We start from the raw sequence: 19,578 nt of genomic DNA, 5'->3' as shown, positions 1-19,578 counted from the left end.
AATGTATCTTCACACAATGACTTATATGTGAATTTTTGTAGTAACTTTATTCATAAATGCCCAAAACTGGAGGCATCCCAGATGTCTAACTAGTGAATAAACACATTGCCATACATCCATGTGATGGAATACTGCTTAGCAGTAGAAGAGGAACTGATAAGATGCAGTGACATAGATGTATCTCAGAAGCATTATTTTAAGTGAAAAAATTTAGCTACCACAAAGTTATGTATAGTATGATTTGTTATATTACATTTTTAAAAAGGCAAATCTATGTGACAGAATAGGATCAGTGGCCAAGGGCTGGGATTGGGCAGATGATTCACTACAAAGGGGCATGAACGATCTTTTTCATGAGATGGAAATATTCTACATCTTGATTTTTGGTGGTGGTTATACGGACGTCTACATTTGTCAAAATCATTGGATTCTACATATGAAAAGGGTTAATTTTACTATACATAAATTATACCTCAATAGACTTGGCTTTAGGAACAAAGGTAAAGAGAAGACCTTAAAAATACCCAAAGAAAAAAAATTATTTTCAGATGAACAAAACAGTGGAATATTTTTAATGCTGAAGGAAAATAACTGTCAATCTAGGATTCTATATCCAGTGAAACAAGGGCAAAGATAGACATTTTCAGGCAAAAAGAGGAGAGTTTGCTACCAAGACACCCTTACTAAGAAAGTTCTAAAGGATCTATTTCAGGCAAAAGGAAAGTGATGCCAAATGGAAGACATGGGATGCTAGGAGAGAATATCAAAGAAAATATAAATAAGTGAGTAAATCTATGTTGACTGTAGGAAGTAATAAAATATCATGGACTTTGAAACAAGATAGAATTAAAGTAAACAATAGCATAAACATAACATTAGAATGAGATGGAAGTTAATGAAATGAAACTATTCTACAGTTTCTGAATTGTCCAGAAGAGTAAAAATACTGATTAATGTTAGAGTTTGATTACTTAAGTATATGTAATATAATTTCAGGAGTAACCACTGAAAGAGTAGTAAAAATATATACTTTCATATAACACAGAAAAGCTAGAATGATAAAAAATAAAATATTCATGTCTCAGAGTTGATAAGAAATGGTAAGTTAAACCTGTAAGCACTTACTAACATTGAATCAAAATATTTAAAGCAAAATTGCCACAACTAAAAGGATAAATAGTATAGTGGAGTTTTAAGCATGTCAGTATCTTATAAATCAAATAGATATCAGTAAGAATACAGAACACACTTAATAGGTTTGAGCTTATGGACTATATAGAATCCTGTTTCAACAACTGTAGAAACAGATTCTTTCAAGCACAAATGGAACGTTACAAAATGTAACTAATAAGCAAGTATCAAGAAATATGAAATATCTGACATCATATAGACTACTCTTTGATAACAATATTCTTAATCTAAAAAATAATAATACCCCTCCCAACCTCCCAAAAAATCCATGTTTAAAATTTTTGATCACATTTTTGAAATAAGCAAAATATAATATTTGAACTTAATTGAAATAATGAAATAAACTTTTCAAATAATGTAATAAACTTTTACAAATGAAATTCAAATGATCAAATATTTTCCTGTATGCCTTTTGTTAAAATTATGAACGCTAGGCAATTGTAGACCATTTGCAAGGAATTTGAATTTTTTTGTGAATCAGATGAAAAGTTATTGGAAGGTTTTTAGCAGAAGATGTATGATCTGATTACTATTTGAAAAATATCATTCTGGAGCTATCTGGAGATTAGATTCTAGGAAGTAAGCCTGGAAGCTGCGGAGAGGAGGTAGGAGAATGATAATAACCCAAGTGAGAGATGATGGTGGCTTGAATTAACCTGCTGAGGGGATGGGGGGTTCTGAAGTCATATTTACTTTTTAACTTGTTTATTGTCTGTCTCCTTTTGAATGCAAATTTCATGAGGGTAAGGACTTTTTGTTGTTAACCAGTATATCCCTGGTGCTTTAAAAATGTACCCAGCATATAGTAGTAGGCTCTCAATAAATATTTGTTAATAAGTGTTGTAGTGACTTAGAACTTTTATGTTACTGGTATGTATTGGTTTAAATTGATTTTTATTTTTCATTTAAAGCATGAAACAGTTGATGGCTATAGAAGATATTTCACTCAAATTGTAGGGTACGTATCTAATACGGAAATAACTATTATTTTTATAGTATGTTAAATGTCAGAACTAATCATTTTCTATTTGGATTTTAATTTTTTTTTGACTCATGTCATGTTGGTAATGACTGTTTTTAGGTTCTTTGTGGTGGAAGATCACATTTTACATGTGACCCAAGGATTAGTAACCAGGGCATACACGGATGAACTGTGGAACATGGCTCTCTCAAAGATAATTGCTGTCCTTAGAGCTCATTCAGTAAGTCAAACAATTTGTCACTAAAATTTTAATTCAGTTACTTCAATGACTTCTGAGATGCATAATGTCAGAAGAATACTATATTACATCATTCTGTATATTTTTGGTAATTGCTCAGATTAGGAAGTAGTAATGTCAGGCTTTTGTTTGGTAATATTGGGCTGTGATATTTGCAACTGGGGCTTCCCAAGACATGTTTAGTCCAGCATTATAGAAAATGAAGAATAAAGCTGGTCTTATTAGTCTCAATTGACCTCCTTATTAGATCACTGAAAAACACCATGAAGAAAGGGTTTTTAATTATCATTCCAAATTCTTCCAAAGTAAACTCCTCTATTAAAACTCAGTAGAACTTGTTCTTTGATGTTCATAATTTGTTTGCAGTAATACAATTACTAACTTTTAAAAAATATGCAATTGTTAAAATTTGAACTCATTTGAATAATTAATCTTTACATAATATGTAATGAGGATTCTTTTTTTATGAATGAAAGTAAAATGATCAAATGTTTTTGTAATATGCCTCTTATGGAAATAATAAATATGTTAGTGGTATGACGACTACTGAAATTGATTGCTCAGTGTAGACTTTTACTTAACACAGTTTTAGTAGATTACCCTCAGTAAAATCTCTTCATACTTAAAATTTTGTAATGTATTATTTATAATTTTATTACTGACAATAGGGATTGAAAATATTTTAGAGGAGGATTTTAGTTTATGTGATATTTAGATTATAAATACATTTTTATTTTTCAGGAAAGTAGGTTCTTGATATACTATTTGTCCAGTGAACTACACTTTCCCTAACATATTAATAAAGAACTATACATTTTATCATGGTTTATATTCAGACCAGCTCTGAATATGTAAAATTATAGTGTGCTTCCTATTAATTCTGTGACATCAAATACAAAGTTATAATATGTTAAATGCAACATATCACACTCAAAATCTTATTAAATACTGTTAAGGCCACAGTGATTTTCACTATCCCTTTGAAATTAATTACTTTCTTTTGGTGAATTACTACGAAAATACTTAAATTGATATTCTTATGTTGGAAAAAGTAATATATTTGTGTCTTTTTAATAAGGGAATAAATAATTGAAAACTAAAAATATGTGATACGTATATATACACATATATATATATCCCATTTTTTCAGTTTAAAATAACTAGTAGAAATATAAGCATCATTGCTTTAACCAAAGTTTTGTGTGAACAAATTTCAGAAAAATTCCTTTTCATACAATACAGATACTTTAGATATGTCATTTTATGATCTTTCCCTAAGAGTTTTTACTGAATATAGGAAGCTAGCTGTGGATCTAACTAATAACCAAGATTTAAAATTTGTTAAGTCTGGCAATTTAAGGGAAAAATTTCAGGTTTCATTAGTTTTTAACCAAATAACTCTGGTTTTTGTTTGTTTGTGTTTCCACCCCTGCATCTACCACTTCTCACCCTTCTCTTCCCCCTACAGTCTTATTGCACTGACCCTGATCTTGTTCTGGAGCTGAAGAATCTCATTGTAATATTTGCAGATACTTTGCAGGTGGGTGATAATCTAACATTCAATTAATGGCTGTTTTAAGTACTTAAAGATATACAAAAGAATAGACCACGCTCATTTATTTTATTGTGGATTAATTAATGGTAGTAAATTAGTAGTAGCCAAACATTTACATATATATTGATATTCCCCTGTTACCCAGAACTTTTCATACCACTTTCTTCCTGATTTTGAAACTTGGACAGAGCTCAGGGAATTTTACCATCTTTTTAAATATTGGTCATTCAATTGGAATGAAGTATTTTTGTAGTTAAAAAGAAAAAAAGTACATGATGTGGTAGAAAGAACCCTTAACTAGAAATTAGAAGATACGAGTTCTACCATAGGACAATGATCATGGGCCCTGGGAGTAACAGGACCTGTTTATGTTATAAACACAAATGGTTACAACAAAATGGCTGTGATGAATAGGTATATATATATATTTCTATATAAGTCAGTGTCCGGCAACTGACCGTGGCACCTAGGGAGCGAAGTCCAGCCCTGAACTCTCCCTTCTCTGTCACATCCCTTCTTGTGGAATTTCATAAAGAACACAAAGTTCCTATAGCCCCTTAGATTTTGGGATGGGAAGACAGAGTACACAGGGCCTTGGTTGGCAGAGAAGAGGAGAGGCTCCAAGAAAAACTCACTTCTAAGCAACCTTTGGTCATTGGGGATCACCAACCCCTTGGGGACCACATCTCAGCCCGTGCCCCTTAACAAATAAAGGGGGTCTGACCACCACCCAAGTCTCCTTCCTCCAGCATTAAGTAGGAACTGAAGTGAGACCATGAGGAGGAAGAAAATGGCTCCCAGGGATCAAGGCACGTGGGAAACCTGTTCTTTCGCAGGCAAGATGAGAACAGGAGGCTGGTTGCAGTTAGGGCTCCCTTCTCTCTGATATCTGGGAGAGCAGTCTCTAGTCTTCCATCAGCCTGAACTTCGAAGATTATGAGGGTAAGGAGAGAGTGAAGTGCCCACACTAGAAAAGTTTCTGTGAGGTCATAGCAAATCCCTCCCTTGAGCACCAATCCCAAAATTTTAAAAGCTAGGCTTGGGAGGGGGGCTGCTAGGTTACTCTACCAGCTCAGTTTTCCTTTGCCAATTAGGAGGCCTGATGTTCCTTTTGAAGTGTTGAAAATAAGGATGGCATCCTGTGAAGGAAGGCAGTACCTGAGGCCTAAGGAGATGGAGCCAAGGCTTGTCAAGGAAGAAGAGGACTTTACCCACCAAGAGGAGTTAGAGAAAGAATAGACCAGAACTTCTTTTCCCTCTCCCCAGTGGGTGGCAGCATAGGTCTCTATTGGCTGTCTAGGTGCTCCACCTGGATGGTGCTGGTGGTGCCAGTGAGGCGGATATGTCCTTATGATGCTCCACTGTCTTATAGGGGGTCAGATCAAAGGAACACAGGGGTGGACTGTTGGGGTTACTCTCCCCACCACCCCCACCCTGGAGGGCTGCCCCAGGGGACTGGAAGTGTGGTGGCTGTGGCTGCTGCTGCTGTGATGCCTGGGAAGCCTGAGCTTGAGCTTGAGCTTGGGCCTGGGACACTACTGCTGCTCCTGCCGCTGCCTGTACTTGCTGGAGATCAGGAGGGTTGTGTTTGCACATACCGTGTTTCCCCGAAAATAAGACCTAGCCGGACCATCAGCTCTAATGCGTCTTTTGGAGCAAAAATTAATATAAGATCCGGTCTTATTTTAATATAAGACCGGATATAATATATAATATAATACTTAGTGTAATATAATATAATGTAATTTAATACAATACCGGGTTTTATATTAATTTTTGCTCCAAAAGACGCATTAGAGCGTCCTTTGTCCGGCTAGGTCTTATTTTTGGGGAAACACGGTATGTTTCATAAGGTACGTTTCCGATGTATATGCCTGACTACAGATAGTACAGGTGTACACCTTGACATGCTTCACCATATGTGTCGATAGGTACATCTCTAGCGAGGCTGCTTCTTGTACACCGGGGACAGTTGTGGTACTTGCAGCATTTATCTTTGTTGTGCTGTCTCTGTGGACTGCAGATTGGAGAGCTATGTGGAGGCTTTCTCACAGTCTGGGTGTGCACATTTGTATGGCCTGTCACCAGTGTGGATTCGGGTGTGCGGCTGGGGGTGAGAGAGCTGGCGGAGGATTTCTTATGGAAGTTACAACTGTAGGGCTTGGTCCCCTAGTGGATACGGATGTGCTGGGACAGGTAGGAGCTGTTGGCGAAGGTCTTGGAACAATGGGGGCACTTGTGGGGCTTGGCTTCAGTGTGTGACTTGGAGTAGATCTGCATATAGTAGAATGTCAGATGCAAGTTCGTGGTGGAGCTGAATCCATGAGCCCAAGGCTTTGTCTATTTCCTGTGCCGTAGATCCCTTCGCTCCTTTGGCCTTTCTGATGGTCTTCATCATCTTCGGGGGAGAGGACATAAGGGTCATTCATTTCAGGTAGCCCTGATTCCAGAATCCTCTTCTTCTTTCAGTTTGGGGGTGCTTAGGAGCCACATTGCCACCTCCACCTCCTTCCCCCTAGGGTTGATGATACCTTTTTGGAGAGGTCAGGGACCACCTGCAGGGCTTGTGAGCCAGGGGGCAGAGCTGAGACAGTCGTGGGCGCTGAAATGGAGAAGGTCTGAGCTGATGAGGCTGTGGTCATAAGGGAGCCCCAGGGGGACGTGATGATCAAACCAGGACCAGCAGTCATCAGTCCTGTAGATGGCACCGGGGCCACCATTAACAGACGCCTGGCCATGTAGGGTTAGCTGGTCTGACTTGGACCCTGTCCATATTGATGCTGGAGGACAGGGACACTGAGTCAGGCACAGTTAGCAAGGTGGGGTGGTGGGGTGGAGTCACCCCACAGCCCTTCTCTGGCAACAGCTGATCTTTCATCTTGTTGATGAATGTCTTCTTCCCAATCTGTCTTGAGGTTGTGGCGATAGAAGGCCAGAAGTACACGTTAGAAGTTAAGTGAGATTTTTTCCATTCTACCCTCTCTCTATCTTCTTCCTGGAGTTTTATTCTTTCTCCTTTCCAGGGTTCCTGAACTTTCTGGAAGTGATACTGCTGCTCCTACTCCCTAGAGCCCCAATTCCTCCACACCCCTTTCTCCCTCCCTCCTCCCACTGGCTCAGAGTTGAGCTGCCACGGAGAGAAGGCAGGAGCACTAGAAACGAAAAGGGGGGCCAGAGGGAAATAGTAGTTGTGTAGGGGGGTGGCAATGGGGAAGGGAGGGGAAATGCCCTAATACTTTAAAGCTAACAAAGTAATCCAGAGTGAAAAGACAGAAGAAATGGAGAAATTATTTCAGCTTCAGAAAACTCTTTCTAGCCTCTTTTCTACCTAAGGCAACCTTGTAAAATCTAAAGGATAACTTTTTTTCCCCATACTGTTGGAATGGCATATAATGTGTATAGTGATCACATTCAAATAATTCTCCAGTATTCCCAGTATTTTTAAATGAATACCTTTAAGTTATCCTCTTTTTTTATGTGTGTGTTTTAGGGTTATGGTTTTCCGGTGAACCGTCTTTTTGACCTTTTATTTGAAATAAGAGATCAATACAATGAAACACTGCTTAAGAAATGGGCTGGAGTTTTCAGGTTAGTCTAAACCATGGTGCCTTAATGTACTAAGAAAGTTTGTCAAATGCTACAGTAATTGATTTTGTGTTTAGCAATTTAAAATGCTTATAATAATTTTTTATTGTGGTAAAGTATACGTAACATAAAATCTACCATTTTAACCTTTTAAAAATGTATAGTTTAATGGCATGAAGTACATTTATGTTGAAACCATCACCACTATCCTTCTCCAGACCTTTTTCATATTCCCACACTTAAACTCTATACCAATTAAACAATAACTCCCTATTCGCTTCTTTTTCTAGCCCTTGGCAATCATCGTTCTACTTTGCCTTTATGAATTTGTTTTAGGTACTTCGTATAAGTGGGATCGTATAATATTTATATTTTTTGTGTTTGGATTATTTCACTTGGCATAACGTCTTCAAGGTCCATCCATGTACTAACATGTATCAAAATTTCATTTTTAAAGGCTGGGTAATATTCCATTGTATGTATATACCACATTTTATTTATCATTGATCCATCTATGGATATTTGGATTATTTCCACCTTTTGGCTATTATGAATAATGCTGCTATGAACATTGGTGTACAGATATTCTGTTTGAGTCCCTGTTTTCAAATCTTTGGGGTATATATATCCAGAAGTGGAATTGCTGGATTACATGTAAATATGTTTAATATTTTGAGGAATTGTCATACTATTTTCCACAATGGCCGCACCACTTATAATTAATTTTTAAATGTACTACTTATAATTCTAATCTCTATAGTTTTTCCCCCCAATAAATGATTAGGTAAAAGGCTGTAAGTATTCAAAGGTATTTAGCAGACATATTAGTATTTATAGCTTGTAAATTTTCTTTAGGGAAAGTGCTATTTTTACAAACAGCATAACTAAATTAAAAATCTTAAAGCATCTAATTAGGAGGTTACTTTTGCTTTAATCACCTGCCTGGAGGGACAAATATTTTAATAACTATGTAATTTTGTATTGTCATGAAAAGAGAAATATGCTCCCTCCTTTTTAAATTCTAAAAACTTTTCTTACTCCCCTTTTCCTCCCTTCCTCCATCTTTTCATTCCTTCCTTTTCCCCTCCCTCCCTTTCTTTTTTCCTTCCTTCCAAAAAAGAAGTTAATCTGTAGCTCTTAGATCTAGTTTACCTAAAATATGGTAGCAGTAATGTGGCAATAATATTTGATGAGATTAAAATAGAAAATTTGTTACGTGATTTAACAGCAGCTTGGCATATACGCCATCAATTTTCAAAACTGTGGAAGACTGACCTTCTGAAGACAGTAATAGAAACTTTTTTAAGCTACCTAAGTGGTTCACCAAGTGACACAGTTCTATTAAAATCAACTAAATAAATCCTTATTTAAGAATTGTGTGTTAACATTCCTTAGCAGTGATATGGTAAGGATGTTGTTCCAAATGGATAATTGACAGTCTTGATGAGTCGTGTGTAAGTATCAACGATTTTTTTATATTTAGTATTTTAGAAATAGAGGTAGTGCTTACTAATAGGGGTAGTAATCTATAATATATATGCTACAATATAATGTATTAATAGTAATATGATAGCTTTATATATAATAAAATATACAGCTACTAATAAAATATATCACTACTTTCTTTATCTTATTTCTGAACTTTGTACCTCTTTTATTGTTTGTATAACATATCATTATCAACATTATAATTTGTTTGTATATCTGTCTCGCCTATTAGTTTTGAGAACAGATCTTGCTTTTATCTTCGTGAGGTAGGGCGTTTTCATCACAGTTAGCTCAGAGCCTGGCACATAAAAGGTGCTCAATAAATATTAATCAGACTGAACTACTGATTAAAAGGAGGTTGATGATTGGACGGCAGGTATATTAAGACTGTCTGGGTTATGCAACAGTAACAAAAATGCCCCAAATCTCAGTGAATGAACAAAGACATTTCTCACTTGCACAGAAATCCATAGTGTGTCTAATTATCCTAACCTATGCTGTTTGCTTTTGTGATTCTACTTTCTCAACATGTGGTCTCCACTGTCACCATGGGAAGAAGCGTCACATAGTTAGCTCATAAATGCTTTAGATTTGAAGCAACACCTATCACTTGCATTCACAGCCTGATGGCCAAAACTGGTCGTATGACTGCCTATTTGTAAAGGAGCTGTGTGGGAGATCACATGGATGTTTGATGAGTAGTATATAAGATTTTTTCCTATAAAAAGTTTTTCTCTAATTACGTTATGAGACACTGAACAATAGAAGACATTGTTGTCATATGAGATAGTTGGGAAGAGAGAAAACACAAGACATACGACTTCAGATTGTTCCTATCAAAAAATATGCCTGGAATACTCTTCATTTCATGGCTTTGTTTTTAGTTATAGATAATAGATAATGAGTTCATTTAGATTGTATCATCTTTTTTTTTTTTTAAATTTACTTAGTTGAATTTTATTTATTTATTTATTTATTTATTTATTTGTTTGTTTATTTATTTTTAATTTATTGGGGGTGACAAGTGTTAGTAAAATTACATAGATTTCAGGTGTACAACTCTGTATTACATCATCTATAAATCCCATTGTGTGTTCACCACCCAGAGTCAGTTCTCCTTCCATCACCATATATTTGATCCCCCTTACCCTCATCTCCCACCCCCCCACCCCTGGTAACCACTAAACCAGAAACAACAAAAGAACAAGACAAACAAATGAGAAACAGAAACTCATAGATACAGACAATAGATTGTATCATCTTGAGAATTGTTCTAGATCAGAAAACTAAAAGTACAAGTGGAAAGAAGAGGTTGCATATGAATGCCGAGGGATAAGACTTATTTGATATTGAATTTAAAAATACTGGATGATTATGTTGTGGTTTCCTATTTAGACCTCTGACAAAATAAAAATGCTTCTGTTATAGTTGTGGTTTTTTTTAAATGTTTCCCTATAGCACTACAATGATACATTTTCTAATATTAAATTTTCAATTTCTCATCTTTCTTAACAGGGACATTTTTGAAGAAGATAATTATAGCCCCATCCCTGTTGTTAATGAAGAAGAATATAAAATAGTCATCAGTAAATTTCCCTTTCAGGATCCAGACCTCGAAAAGGTACAAGTTAGTTTTTAATTCAAGAGTTTTCTTAAAAATAAACTCATAATATTTATTGGTATATAATAACAACCTGACTCTGTAAGTAAGAATGGCTTCTTTTGAGGCAATATTTTGTTGTGTTATTTAAGAAAATTGGTTATGTTTTGTTAACTTTTAAAGATTATGTTATTAATACTACTACTACTATTTTGGTGAAGTTAAGAAGTGACTTTCCTGGGGATATTGGGAATAGTTGTCCCAAATGTTAGGTGGATTCTCAGGTCAGGTATTACTAACATTGGATGGATTCCGAATTAAATGCACAAAATGTTGAATAGGTTATAGGGATAAGAGTATATTCTAGGGAAAGAGAGGAGAATTTCTTTGAAATGTCCATCATTGTGGAAGATCTTATTTTTTGGCTTTTTTTTCTAGAAATACACTTCCACAAAAAGTTTACCTTGATTAAGTAAGAGGTATATGAAGGCAGTAGCCACCTGTAGAATTTTCCTGAAGTAGAAATATGTATTTTTGGAGTTAAGATGTCTGAAGAAAAGACAGGATGGAGAAAAGAAGCAGATCAGCATGTAGAGTAGTCTGTGACTGCACACACACACACACACACACACACACACACACACACACACACACCTATCCAGTATCTTTGGGTAGAATCAGATCTCATAGGAAAAAGGTACCATATTTCCTGTTATTGTCACCTTTTTTCATTCTCTTTATTCTTGTTTTTTTTCCCTTACGCTTTATGATTGTTCCAACTCTTTATAATTTAGTCATTTTCTCCATTTTTATCCCTGCACAATGAATAAAAGTGAATTCTGAGTGAAATGTGTGAATTGTGACTGTTAATTTTTGTAATATTTTCATGTATATAAACTAAGAATATTATGTGTAATAATCACATAATATGTGACATATTATAGTTAACACTGCCATTGCATATACCTAATAGCCGTATTCTAATACACACAAAAGACCAGAATAAATGTTCTAATTCCATATTTTTAAAACCCCAATCAGAGTTGTCCCTGTCAAGAAATATTACCAGAATATTCTCCATCTCATGGCTTGGTTTTATTTTGTTTTGTTTTGGTTATTGGTAATAAAGTTTGTTCAGGCTACAGTGTCTCCATAAAGAGCATTGGATTGCTCTGGGTTCACATGTCAGTTCTGCCTGTGGCTTATTACGGACAAGTGACTTACCCTATTTGTATATTTATGGCTCATCCGTCATGTGAGGAGGTTGAACTAAATCTCTAATGATGTTCCTTGAAATTACACTCAAGTATTCTAAATCGATTTACAGTTAAAAGGAAGTTTGACTTAGCTTCTAGGATGCTTCCAAAATATGTAGTAGGATTAAACTCATTAGGCGTTGTATTCATTGCTCCATATATTACTTATCATTAAAAAGAAGAGCTGCTGTTAAGGTAAAAGCCACATGGAAAATTTAAATTTGACAACTTAAAAGGAAATCCCATGAATTATTTAAGAACAGTCTCTTGGTTGTGTGTATATGTATATTTAATTTTTTTCCTAATTTAAGTATAATTTTCAATTTAAACTATTAGCAAAGCTGTAAAACTGTCTTTTAAATAACTTGAATTATTTTTAGTGTAAATTATGAATGAGAAAGGAGTAAGACTGAACATATATGCAAAAATCAGTCTTTCTTTGCAGATAGCTGTGATAATTTGATTAAAACCCTTTGGCTAAATTAAGAACATACGCATATTCTGTCTTGTCTTTAATGTCATTAAAATAAATTCTTAAATTTGAAATATCTTCCAAATAGTATTTATTGGGTTCATTATTCTGCAAAGCATAAGTTGGATGTAAGTTAACATTTACATTATTATCAGGTGATTTTAAAGAATAGCAACTCTTCAGTTAATTTTTATAGTGCTCCTAATTGAGTCTTTAAATTTGGAAAAGTTGAACCTAACAGTTTTGAAGAGACACTGCTCTCTATGAATGTTATCACTACTAGCTGGTTGTAAGTTTCCTTATGCTGGAGGTACCAAAGAATACAGTTGTTCATTCAAATGTTTGTCCTCACCTACTGCATAGTAGCCACTGTGCTACATGCTAGTTTTTCAGTCTCTGCTGTTAAGGAGCTTATAGTCAAGGAATAGATTAAAAAAAAAACACACCAGGAAATTACAATTCACAGAAGTTGGCACAGCTCAAGATAGAGGAAGTAGCATGCAAAAAGGGTATAATTCTGTAGTATAAAGTACAAGGTTGATAAAATACAAGAGATGAAGATCAAGAAATTAAGTAGAAAGCGCCAGACTAGACTAGCTCTTGTAAGGAGAATAAGAGAGTTTAGCCTCTGTCCTGAGGGAGCTATGAGAAGTCACCAGAGGATTTTAAGTAGTAAAAACATAATCAGATTTGCGCTTTAGAAAGATCTCTCTGGTTAACGTGTGGAGGAAAATGGATTGGAGAAGAGTAAGACTGGTGGCAGGGAGACCAGCTAGGTGATTGTTGCAGTTGGTGACTTGAGTGAGAGTTATGGCCATGGAATTTGGGAGGTGTTTAGGAGGTAGGAAAAACAGGAGTTGGTGATTATTTGCATATGAAAGATGATGAAGATTGACGGGTCCATTATGATAGCCAAGTTTCTGCCTTGGACAGTGGTAGCTTTCCCTAAGATAGGAATCACAAGAGGAACAGATTTAGAAGGAAGGGATGATAATTTCACTTTGGGATTTGTTGAGCGTGTCTCAAATACCATCAAACACTGGTGTGCAGCCACAGGCACTGCAGCTTAAGTGTTACAGCCAAATGGAGGTGTCCAAGTGGTACTTAGATGGCTTTGGACTTCAGGAGAAAGATTTGGTCTGGAGTTGCAGATTTGGGAGATATTAGCACTTGTGTGGTAATTGAAGTCATGAGAGTAGATGAGATCATCCAAGGATAGTATGTGTGATAAAAAGAGAAGAAGATATAGGCTAGAACCCTAAGGCAAAGCAATAATTAAGGGATGGCTAGAAGAAGAGATACAGAGAAGGCAGAGAACTAAGAGGAAAACCAGTGTGGGGCCTGGATCCCAAGGAAGGAGGGCTCATTTAAGGAGTAAGAAGAGGCCAACTGTGTCAGATACTTCAGATGCAAGTAAATCGGGTAACATGAGAGCTGGAAAAGTCCATTGGATTTAACATTTACAAGGTCATTGGTGACATTGGTGAGGGTACTTTTCACTGATACAACTAGGTTGCAATGAATGTGAAGATGGAAGTGTAGATTGGACTTCATGAAGTATAAATAAGGGGCGTTTGGTAAAAATCTTGGAGAGAGTTTACCTTTTTGGAAACAGAATTTGCTAATGGATGTTGGCTGATAAAGCAGTTTAGCCAAGAAGCACATTGTAAACCATTGGCTGCATACCAGTGTTTGATGGTATATGGGTCAGAAAGCTGTTGTCAGGTGTTCTAGGAGTTATGGAATGAAATGGATACCTACTTGCATTGGCATCACACCTTCATTGAGGGTGAGTGAAGGGAGTCTTTGATGACTCGTGGCCAACCTGACTCTTGTATTATGGATGCAGAGAAGCAGACAGTTAAGCATCTTCTGCAGGATACTTACTGGAACCTGCAGAGGTATTGATACATGCTTTCACTGCTTGTTTGCAGTCTGACAATATGATTAAAGAAACAGGTAAATTGCCACATTATTTTCCTAAAAAATATTTTGGTGTTCTTTAAAATCTAAAAATAATGTAGAAATATAGCAGTAGACTTTGAGATGCAGGTATTTACTATTCAAATGTGAAATCAATTTAATTTTTTATACTTTTAGGTGATTAGAATATCTTTTTTGTAACACTGCAAAAACAACGTCAATTTTTTCTTTCTACAGCAATCTTTCCCAAAGAAATTCCCCATGTCTCAGTCAGTGCCTCGTATTTACACTCAAGTTAAAGAATTTATTTATGCCAGCCTCAAATTTTCAGAGTCACTACACCGGAGGTAAGTTTACTAATAAGAAATGTATCTTCATCATAGCTGGAGTACTACAATACGAGATGTAAGATTTGAGCTTGGAGTGTTTTAATTTGTAAGTATTGGGGAATTGTTGAATTCTTAACTCAGGAATGACATGGTTAGTGTTATATTGTAGAAAGTTTACTCTGGTCTCAATGTGGATGATAGATTGGAAAGGGTTAAAAAAAGTAGTCACATTGAAGAGGTGAAGGCCTTGGTTCAAGAAAAAGATCCTGAAATAATCAGGATCAGTGGTCACAATGAAGAGGAACATATACAAGAAGTTTTAGGAGCTTGAAATTAAATAATTATTATAGATGAAGAAGTTAAGGGATAGAGAACAATTTTACTTACACTTGGGTGGACGTGACTGTGTTTATATACTCTCAAATAGATTCTAGTTATAGTCATCTTTGAAAACAGTGATTCATGCATTCATCTATTATTTTGAGGTAAACATACTCAAGTAAAAGGGAGAAACAAGAAATCTCTATTTAACAGTCATCCTACGATTTGGCTCAATGTTACATTTGAGAATTATTCTTGAAACTGCAATCCTGGATCTATAACATTGATCCTTCTCAGCTTTTCCTTAAATATAAGTTACTTTAATGTTTTCTAACTTGGTAAAATATACAATTTGCATGTCCTCACAAGTATTTTTTGTTACCTGATCTGAATGTTGATTCTTGAAAAATAGGACTGATATCTAATTAAGATATTGTTAAACTATGGAAAATGTAGAAATTTAGCAGTTCGGAATTAACTTTTATTTACAGAGGAGAGAGAGAGGCTCTCTAGTTATTTGATATTTTTTACTGCATTTATAACACCAACTATAAAAGTCATTGGTCATAATATTATGTATACTTTTCCTTAAAGCCTCCCTAATAACTGACTAGAGCTAGAATTGCTACCTCAGTTCGGACTCTTTCTGTATATGACCTCCTAGCATTCTAAAAGGTAAATGCGGTGTACTAATGCTACAGCAGAAAACATTGTCAAAATTTTCCTTCTTTGATAAAAATATCTGTCACTTTTGTTCAATACAAATATTAAGAGTTCTAGTTAACTCCTTATAACCATGAGTTATTCATTCACAAGGCTTTTATGCTTACCTTTTTTTAAAAAGTTAGGCTTTACTAAATTCATTGGCTGTTTTCATTTTGAGAGTAATAAACAATTCAGAATGCAGAGACAACATATTAATTTAAAGTTATGTAAATCTAAATTTATTCTAGATTATCAGCTTTTCTGACATATATTTTTATTTAAAGAATTTACATCTGTGCCCTAAAATTGAGTAATTAGAGTTGCTTTGTTTGTCATTAAAGAGATATGGCAAAATCACTTTCTGAGTTTAAAGGTCTTTTATTATGTTTAAACATATTTTGGATTTGATTTTTAGGACTAGAAGATACTTCAGAGCTCTTATAGTACAAATGTTTGGGTTTCTTTTTATATATGAATAAAAGCAGGGCCAGAGAATAAAGTTACTTCATGAAGAGATGCCAAAGTTTCAATTATTTGGTTGTGGAGGAAACATTTAGACTTAATATGATCTTTAAGAACTTTTCAGTTTGCATAAGAGGTTAAACTGTAAAATATTTTAGGAGTTTTGTTACATAGTAAGAGTCAATTACTATGAAATGTTCTTTAAAAATTAGGAAGAGTACAAATTACAGGCTCAAAGGACAAGGGGGTAAGGCAAAAAATTGCTCAGTTAGGATGAAAACCTCAAGGGGGAAATACTGGTCATTGTCAGGTACATTTTGCTGGCACAGATACTGATAGGTTTTCTTTCTCTGCTTTTACTTGTGGAATAAAAAGTATACATTGACTCAGCATTTCAGGGAAATTAATGACTCGGCATTTCAAGGAATTTCAGGGAAATTAAACAGAAGACATCTATTATGATACATAGATTATCTATTTTTCCCTTTCATTTGCAAATATTTCATCTGAGAACGATGTTATACAGGGTGTCTTTAAGCATAATTTGAGTGTTTCAGAAAAGAAACCAAAGGAGTTGGCAACCACCTCCTTTTACTCATACGTTGCTTGTTCAAGGGACAGTACTGACATATTAGAAAGAGTTTTCTGAGAGTTTGATGCCGATAACCCTAAAGCTGGTAGTATACATATTCCCTGGGAAGTCTTGATTTTTAGATATAAAGAATCAGAGGGAAATACTCTCCTCAGATCTGTCAGAATTAAGGTTGGCAGAAATTGAAAAAAGTGCCTGCATTAAAATGGAAAACATTATAGTAGTGAGAAGTACCTGTGTTTCGTCAAATCTTGCTTTATTTGTATTTTAAAAAAAATAAATATAAACTAGTAAATATTTGTGCTTTATAGATTTTTTTAAGAGTAACATTTTAATAAAATAAAAAGTAAAGTGGTGCTAAAATTCTAGCCTATGTTTAAGGCAGTGGTTCTCAACTGGAATATTGCCCCCTGGGGTACATTTGACAATGTCTAGAGACATTTGGCCTCACAGCTAAGAGGAGGGCTGCTATTTGCATCTAGTGGGTACAGGCCAGGGATGCTGCCAAATGTCTTTTAATGCCCAGGACAGCCCCACAACGAAGAATTATCTAGCCTAAAATGTCAGTAGTGCTGAGACTGAGAAAACTTGGTTTAATGACAGCTTAACTGTTTCGATAATGAAGCTATATACAAGAAATCACTATTTACTTAATTCGAAAGCATACTGGTTAGGAGAAAATAACAAGCTTTTCAGTGTTAACCTAGAAATCTTTACGATATTAAGAAATATCATAGATATTTTTTAAACCAGATTAAAACTAGTGTAAGGTAATTAAATATATTTCTTTGAATCTCTTAAAAATCTCAGTGGAAATGGATATCTTAGGTTAAAATTAAATCTAGTAATTAATTATATCTGGAAAGAGCTCAGAGCAATTTGCATTTTAACAGTAATTTTAGCTATAGTTGCATATGAAATATCTTTGAAAGTGACTGTTCCACAATGGAATCATAATTTAAGAATAATTTTATTTCCTTATACTAAGTATCCCGATGGTTTTACTGTAATGTAAATTGAATACATTTAAATTATGCCATAAATGAATATTTTACTTTATTGAAAATGTCCCTTTTGTGAAATTAAATTGTATTGAAATTTGTGATTTAATAAATGTTGGTGGATGTAGTTTTTTTAAAGATACAAAGGAATGAGGTGGATCAAATAATTTTACTAAATTGTATTAAATAATTCAGGAAGCTAACTATACCCTGGTTGAAAGCTTAATAATATCAACTTTTGTTTTTAGCTCAACAGAAATAGATGATATGCTTAGAAAATCTACAAATCTGCTGCTGACCAGAACTTTGAATAGCTGTTTACTGAACCTTATTAGAAAACCTCATATAGGTTTGACAGAGGTAGGTTTATAGCTAAGTGTTTCATTATATGAAACAATTGTTATAAATTAACTGAACATCATCCTGTAAAACTAGCTTTCTATTTTAAATTTATTAATAGAAGTGGATTTGTTTAAAAAATAAGGAAACATCAGTGTAAATTCAAGCAATGTGAGGGAAAACAGTTTTTACTTGGAGACTAGTACATATACCGTGTTTTCCCGAAAATAAGACCTAGCCAGGTCTTACATTAATTTTTGCTCCAAAAGATGCATTAGAGCTGATGGTCCGGCTAGGTCTTATTTTCGGGGAAACACGGTAGTGGTAGTGGTCTCCCCATTTCACGGTTTCAGTTACCTGCCTGTGGTCAACTGTAGTCCAAAAATATTAAATGGAAAATTCCAGAAATAAACAATTGAGTAAACAATTTATAAGTTTTAAATTGTGCACTGTTCTGAGTAGCATGATGAAATCTCGCACGGTCCCTCACCATTCCACCCGGGATGTGAATCATCCCTTTGTTTTACGTGTCCACACTGTCCACACTACCTGCCTGTTTAGTCACTTTGTAGCTGTCTCATTTATCAGAAAAACTGTTGTGGTATCGCACTTCTTGTGTTCAAATCACCTTTATTTTACTTAATAATGGCACCCAAGTGCAAGAGTAGTGATGCTGGCAATTTAGATCTGACAAAGAGAAGCTGTAAAGTGCACCTTGAAGGGAAAAGGTGAAAGTTCTCAAATTAATGAGGAAAGAAAAAAGTCGTGTGCTGAGGTTGCTAAGCTCTATGGTAAGAACCAATCTTCTATCTGTGAAATTGTGAAAAGGGAAAAGGAAATTTGTGCTAGTTTTGCTGTCACATCTCAAATAGCAAGAAGTTAAGGCACAGTGCGTGATAAGTTAAGATGGAAAAGGCATTACATTTGTGGGTGAAAGACATGAACAAAAAATGTTTCGATTGACAGCATGTTGTATCAGAAAGCATTGAGCCTGTACAAGACTTCAGCAAGGGATCCCCTGAAACAAATGACCACATACACGTAACTTTTATTACAGCATATTGTTTTGATCTATTTTATTATTAGTTATTGATGTTAATCTCTTCTGTGCCTAATTTATGTTAAACTTTATCACAGGTATATATGTATAGGAAAAAACAGTATATATAGGGTTAAGTACGATTCACAGTTTCAGGAATCCACTGGTGGTGTTGGAGCGTATCCCCTACAGATCAGGAGTAATTACTATAGTTGAAGGTGTTGGAACATATATGTAGATTTATGATGGCCAGACCATAGTAAAAAATGAAAATACTTATTTTTTTACTTGATCAATATATAAAATTTGAAAAACTACTTTGAAAAGTTACTTTAAAATAACTTGTAGTTAGTTAGACCTTGGTTATTTTTTAAAAAATGATAGCAGTCATAAACAATATTTGTAGCAGGCTTTTGAAATCACATAACCAGTTGTATCCTGTAATGCTATAATTATGCAGAAATGATACAATTATGGGAAGTAATAATCCTATTTTAAGA

The 19,578-nt window shown here is 34.8% G+C and overlaps 1 protein-coding gene and 1 pseudogene across 5 annotated transcripts in view; one reads left to right on the top strand and one right to left on the bottom strand.

Annotated features, from left to right (window-relative positions):
- Positions 1 to 19,578, top strand: part of EXOC6 (exocyst complex component 6) — a 166,993-nt gene that overhangs the window by 67,271 nt on the left and 80,144 nt on the right. For all 5 annotated transcript variants that reach the window (XM_019739513.3, XM_019739530.3, XM_074339380.2 and 2 more), the window contains exons 10-16: positions 2,103 to 2,149; positions 2,273 to 2,393; positions 3,880 to 3,951; positions 7,457 to 7,554; positions 10,555 to 10,660; positions 14,528 to 14,637; positions 17,949 to 18,060. In XM_019739513.3, coding sequence (XP_019595072.2) covers positions 2,103 to 2,149; positions 2,273 to 2,393; positions 3,880 to 3,951; positions 7,457 to 7,554; positions 10,555 to 10,660; positions 14,528 to 14,637; positions 17,949 to 18,060 — 666 coding nt within the window. The remainder of the gene's footprint in view (positions 1 to 2,102; positions 2,150 to 2,272; positions 2,394 to 3,879; positions 3,952 to 7,456; positions 7,555 to 10,554; positions 10,661 to 14,527; positions 14,638 to 17,948; positions 18,061 to 19,578) is intronic.
- Positions 5,252 to 7,339, bottom strand: LOC109450748 (zinc finger protein 384 pseudogene; annotated as a pseudogene).

This window comes from Rhinolophus sinicus, chromosome 15, assembly GCF_057876585.1.
Source record: "Rhinolophus sinicus isolate RSI-liver-muscle chromosome 15, RSI-T2T, whole genome shotgun sequence".
Taxonomy (NCBI): domain Eukaryota; kingdom Metazoa; phylum Chordata; class Mammalia; order Chiroptera; family Rhinolophidae; genus Rhinolophus; species Rhinolophus sinicus.
The sequence above is the reverse complement of the archived record's forward strand: the minus strand, read 5'-3'. Positions and strand labels throughout refer to the sequence as shown.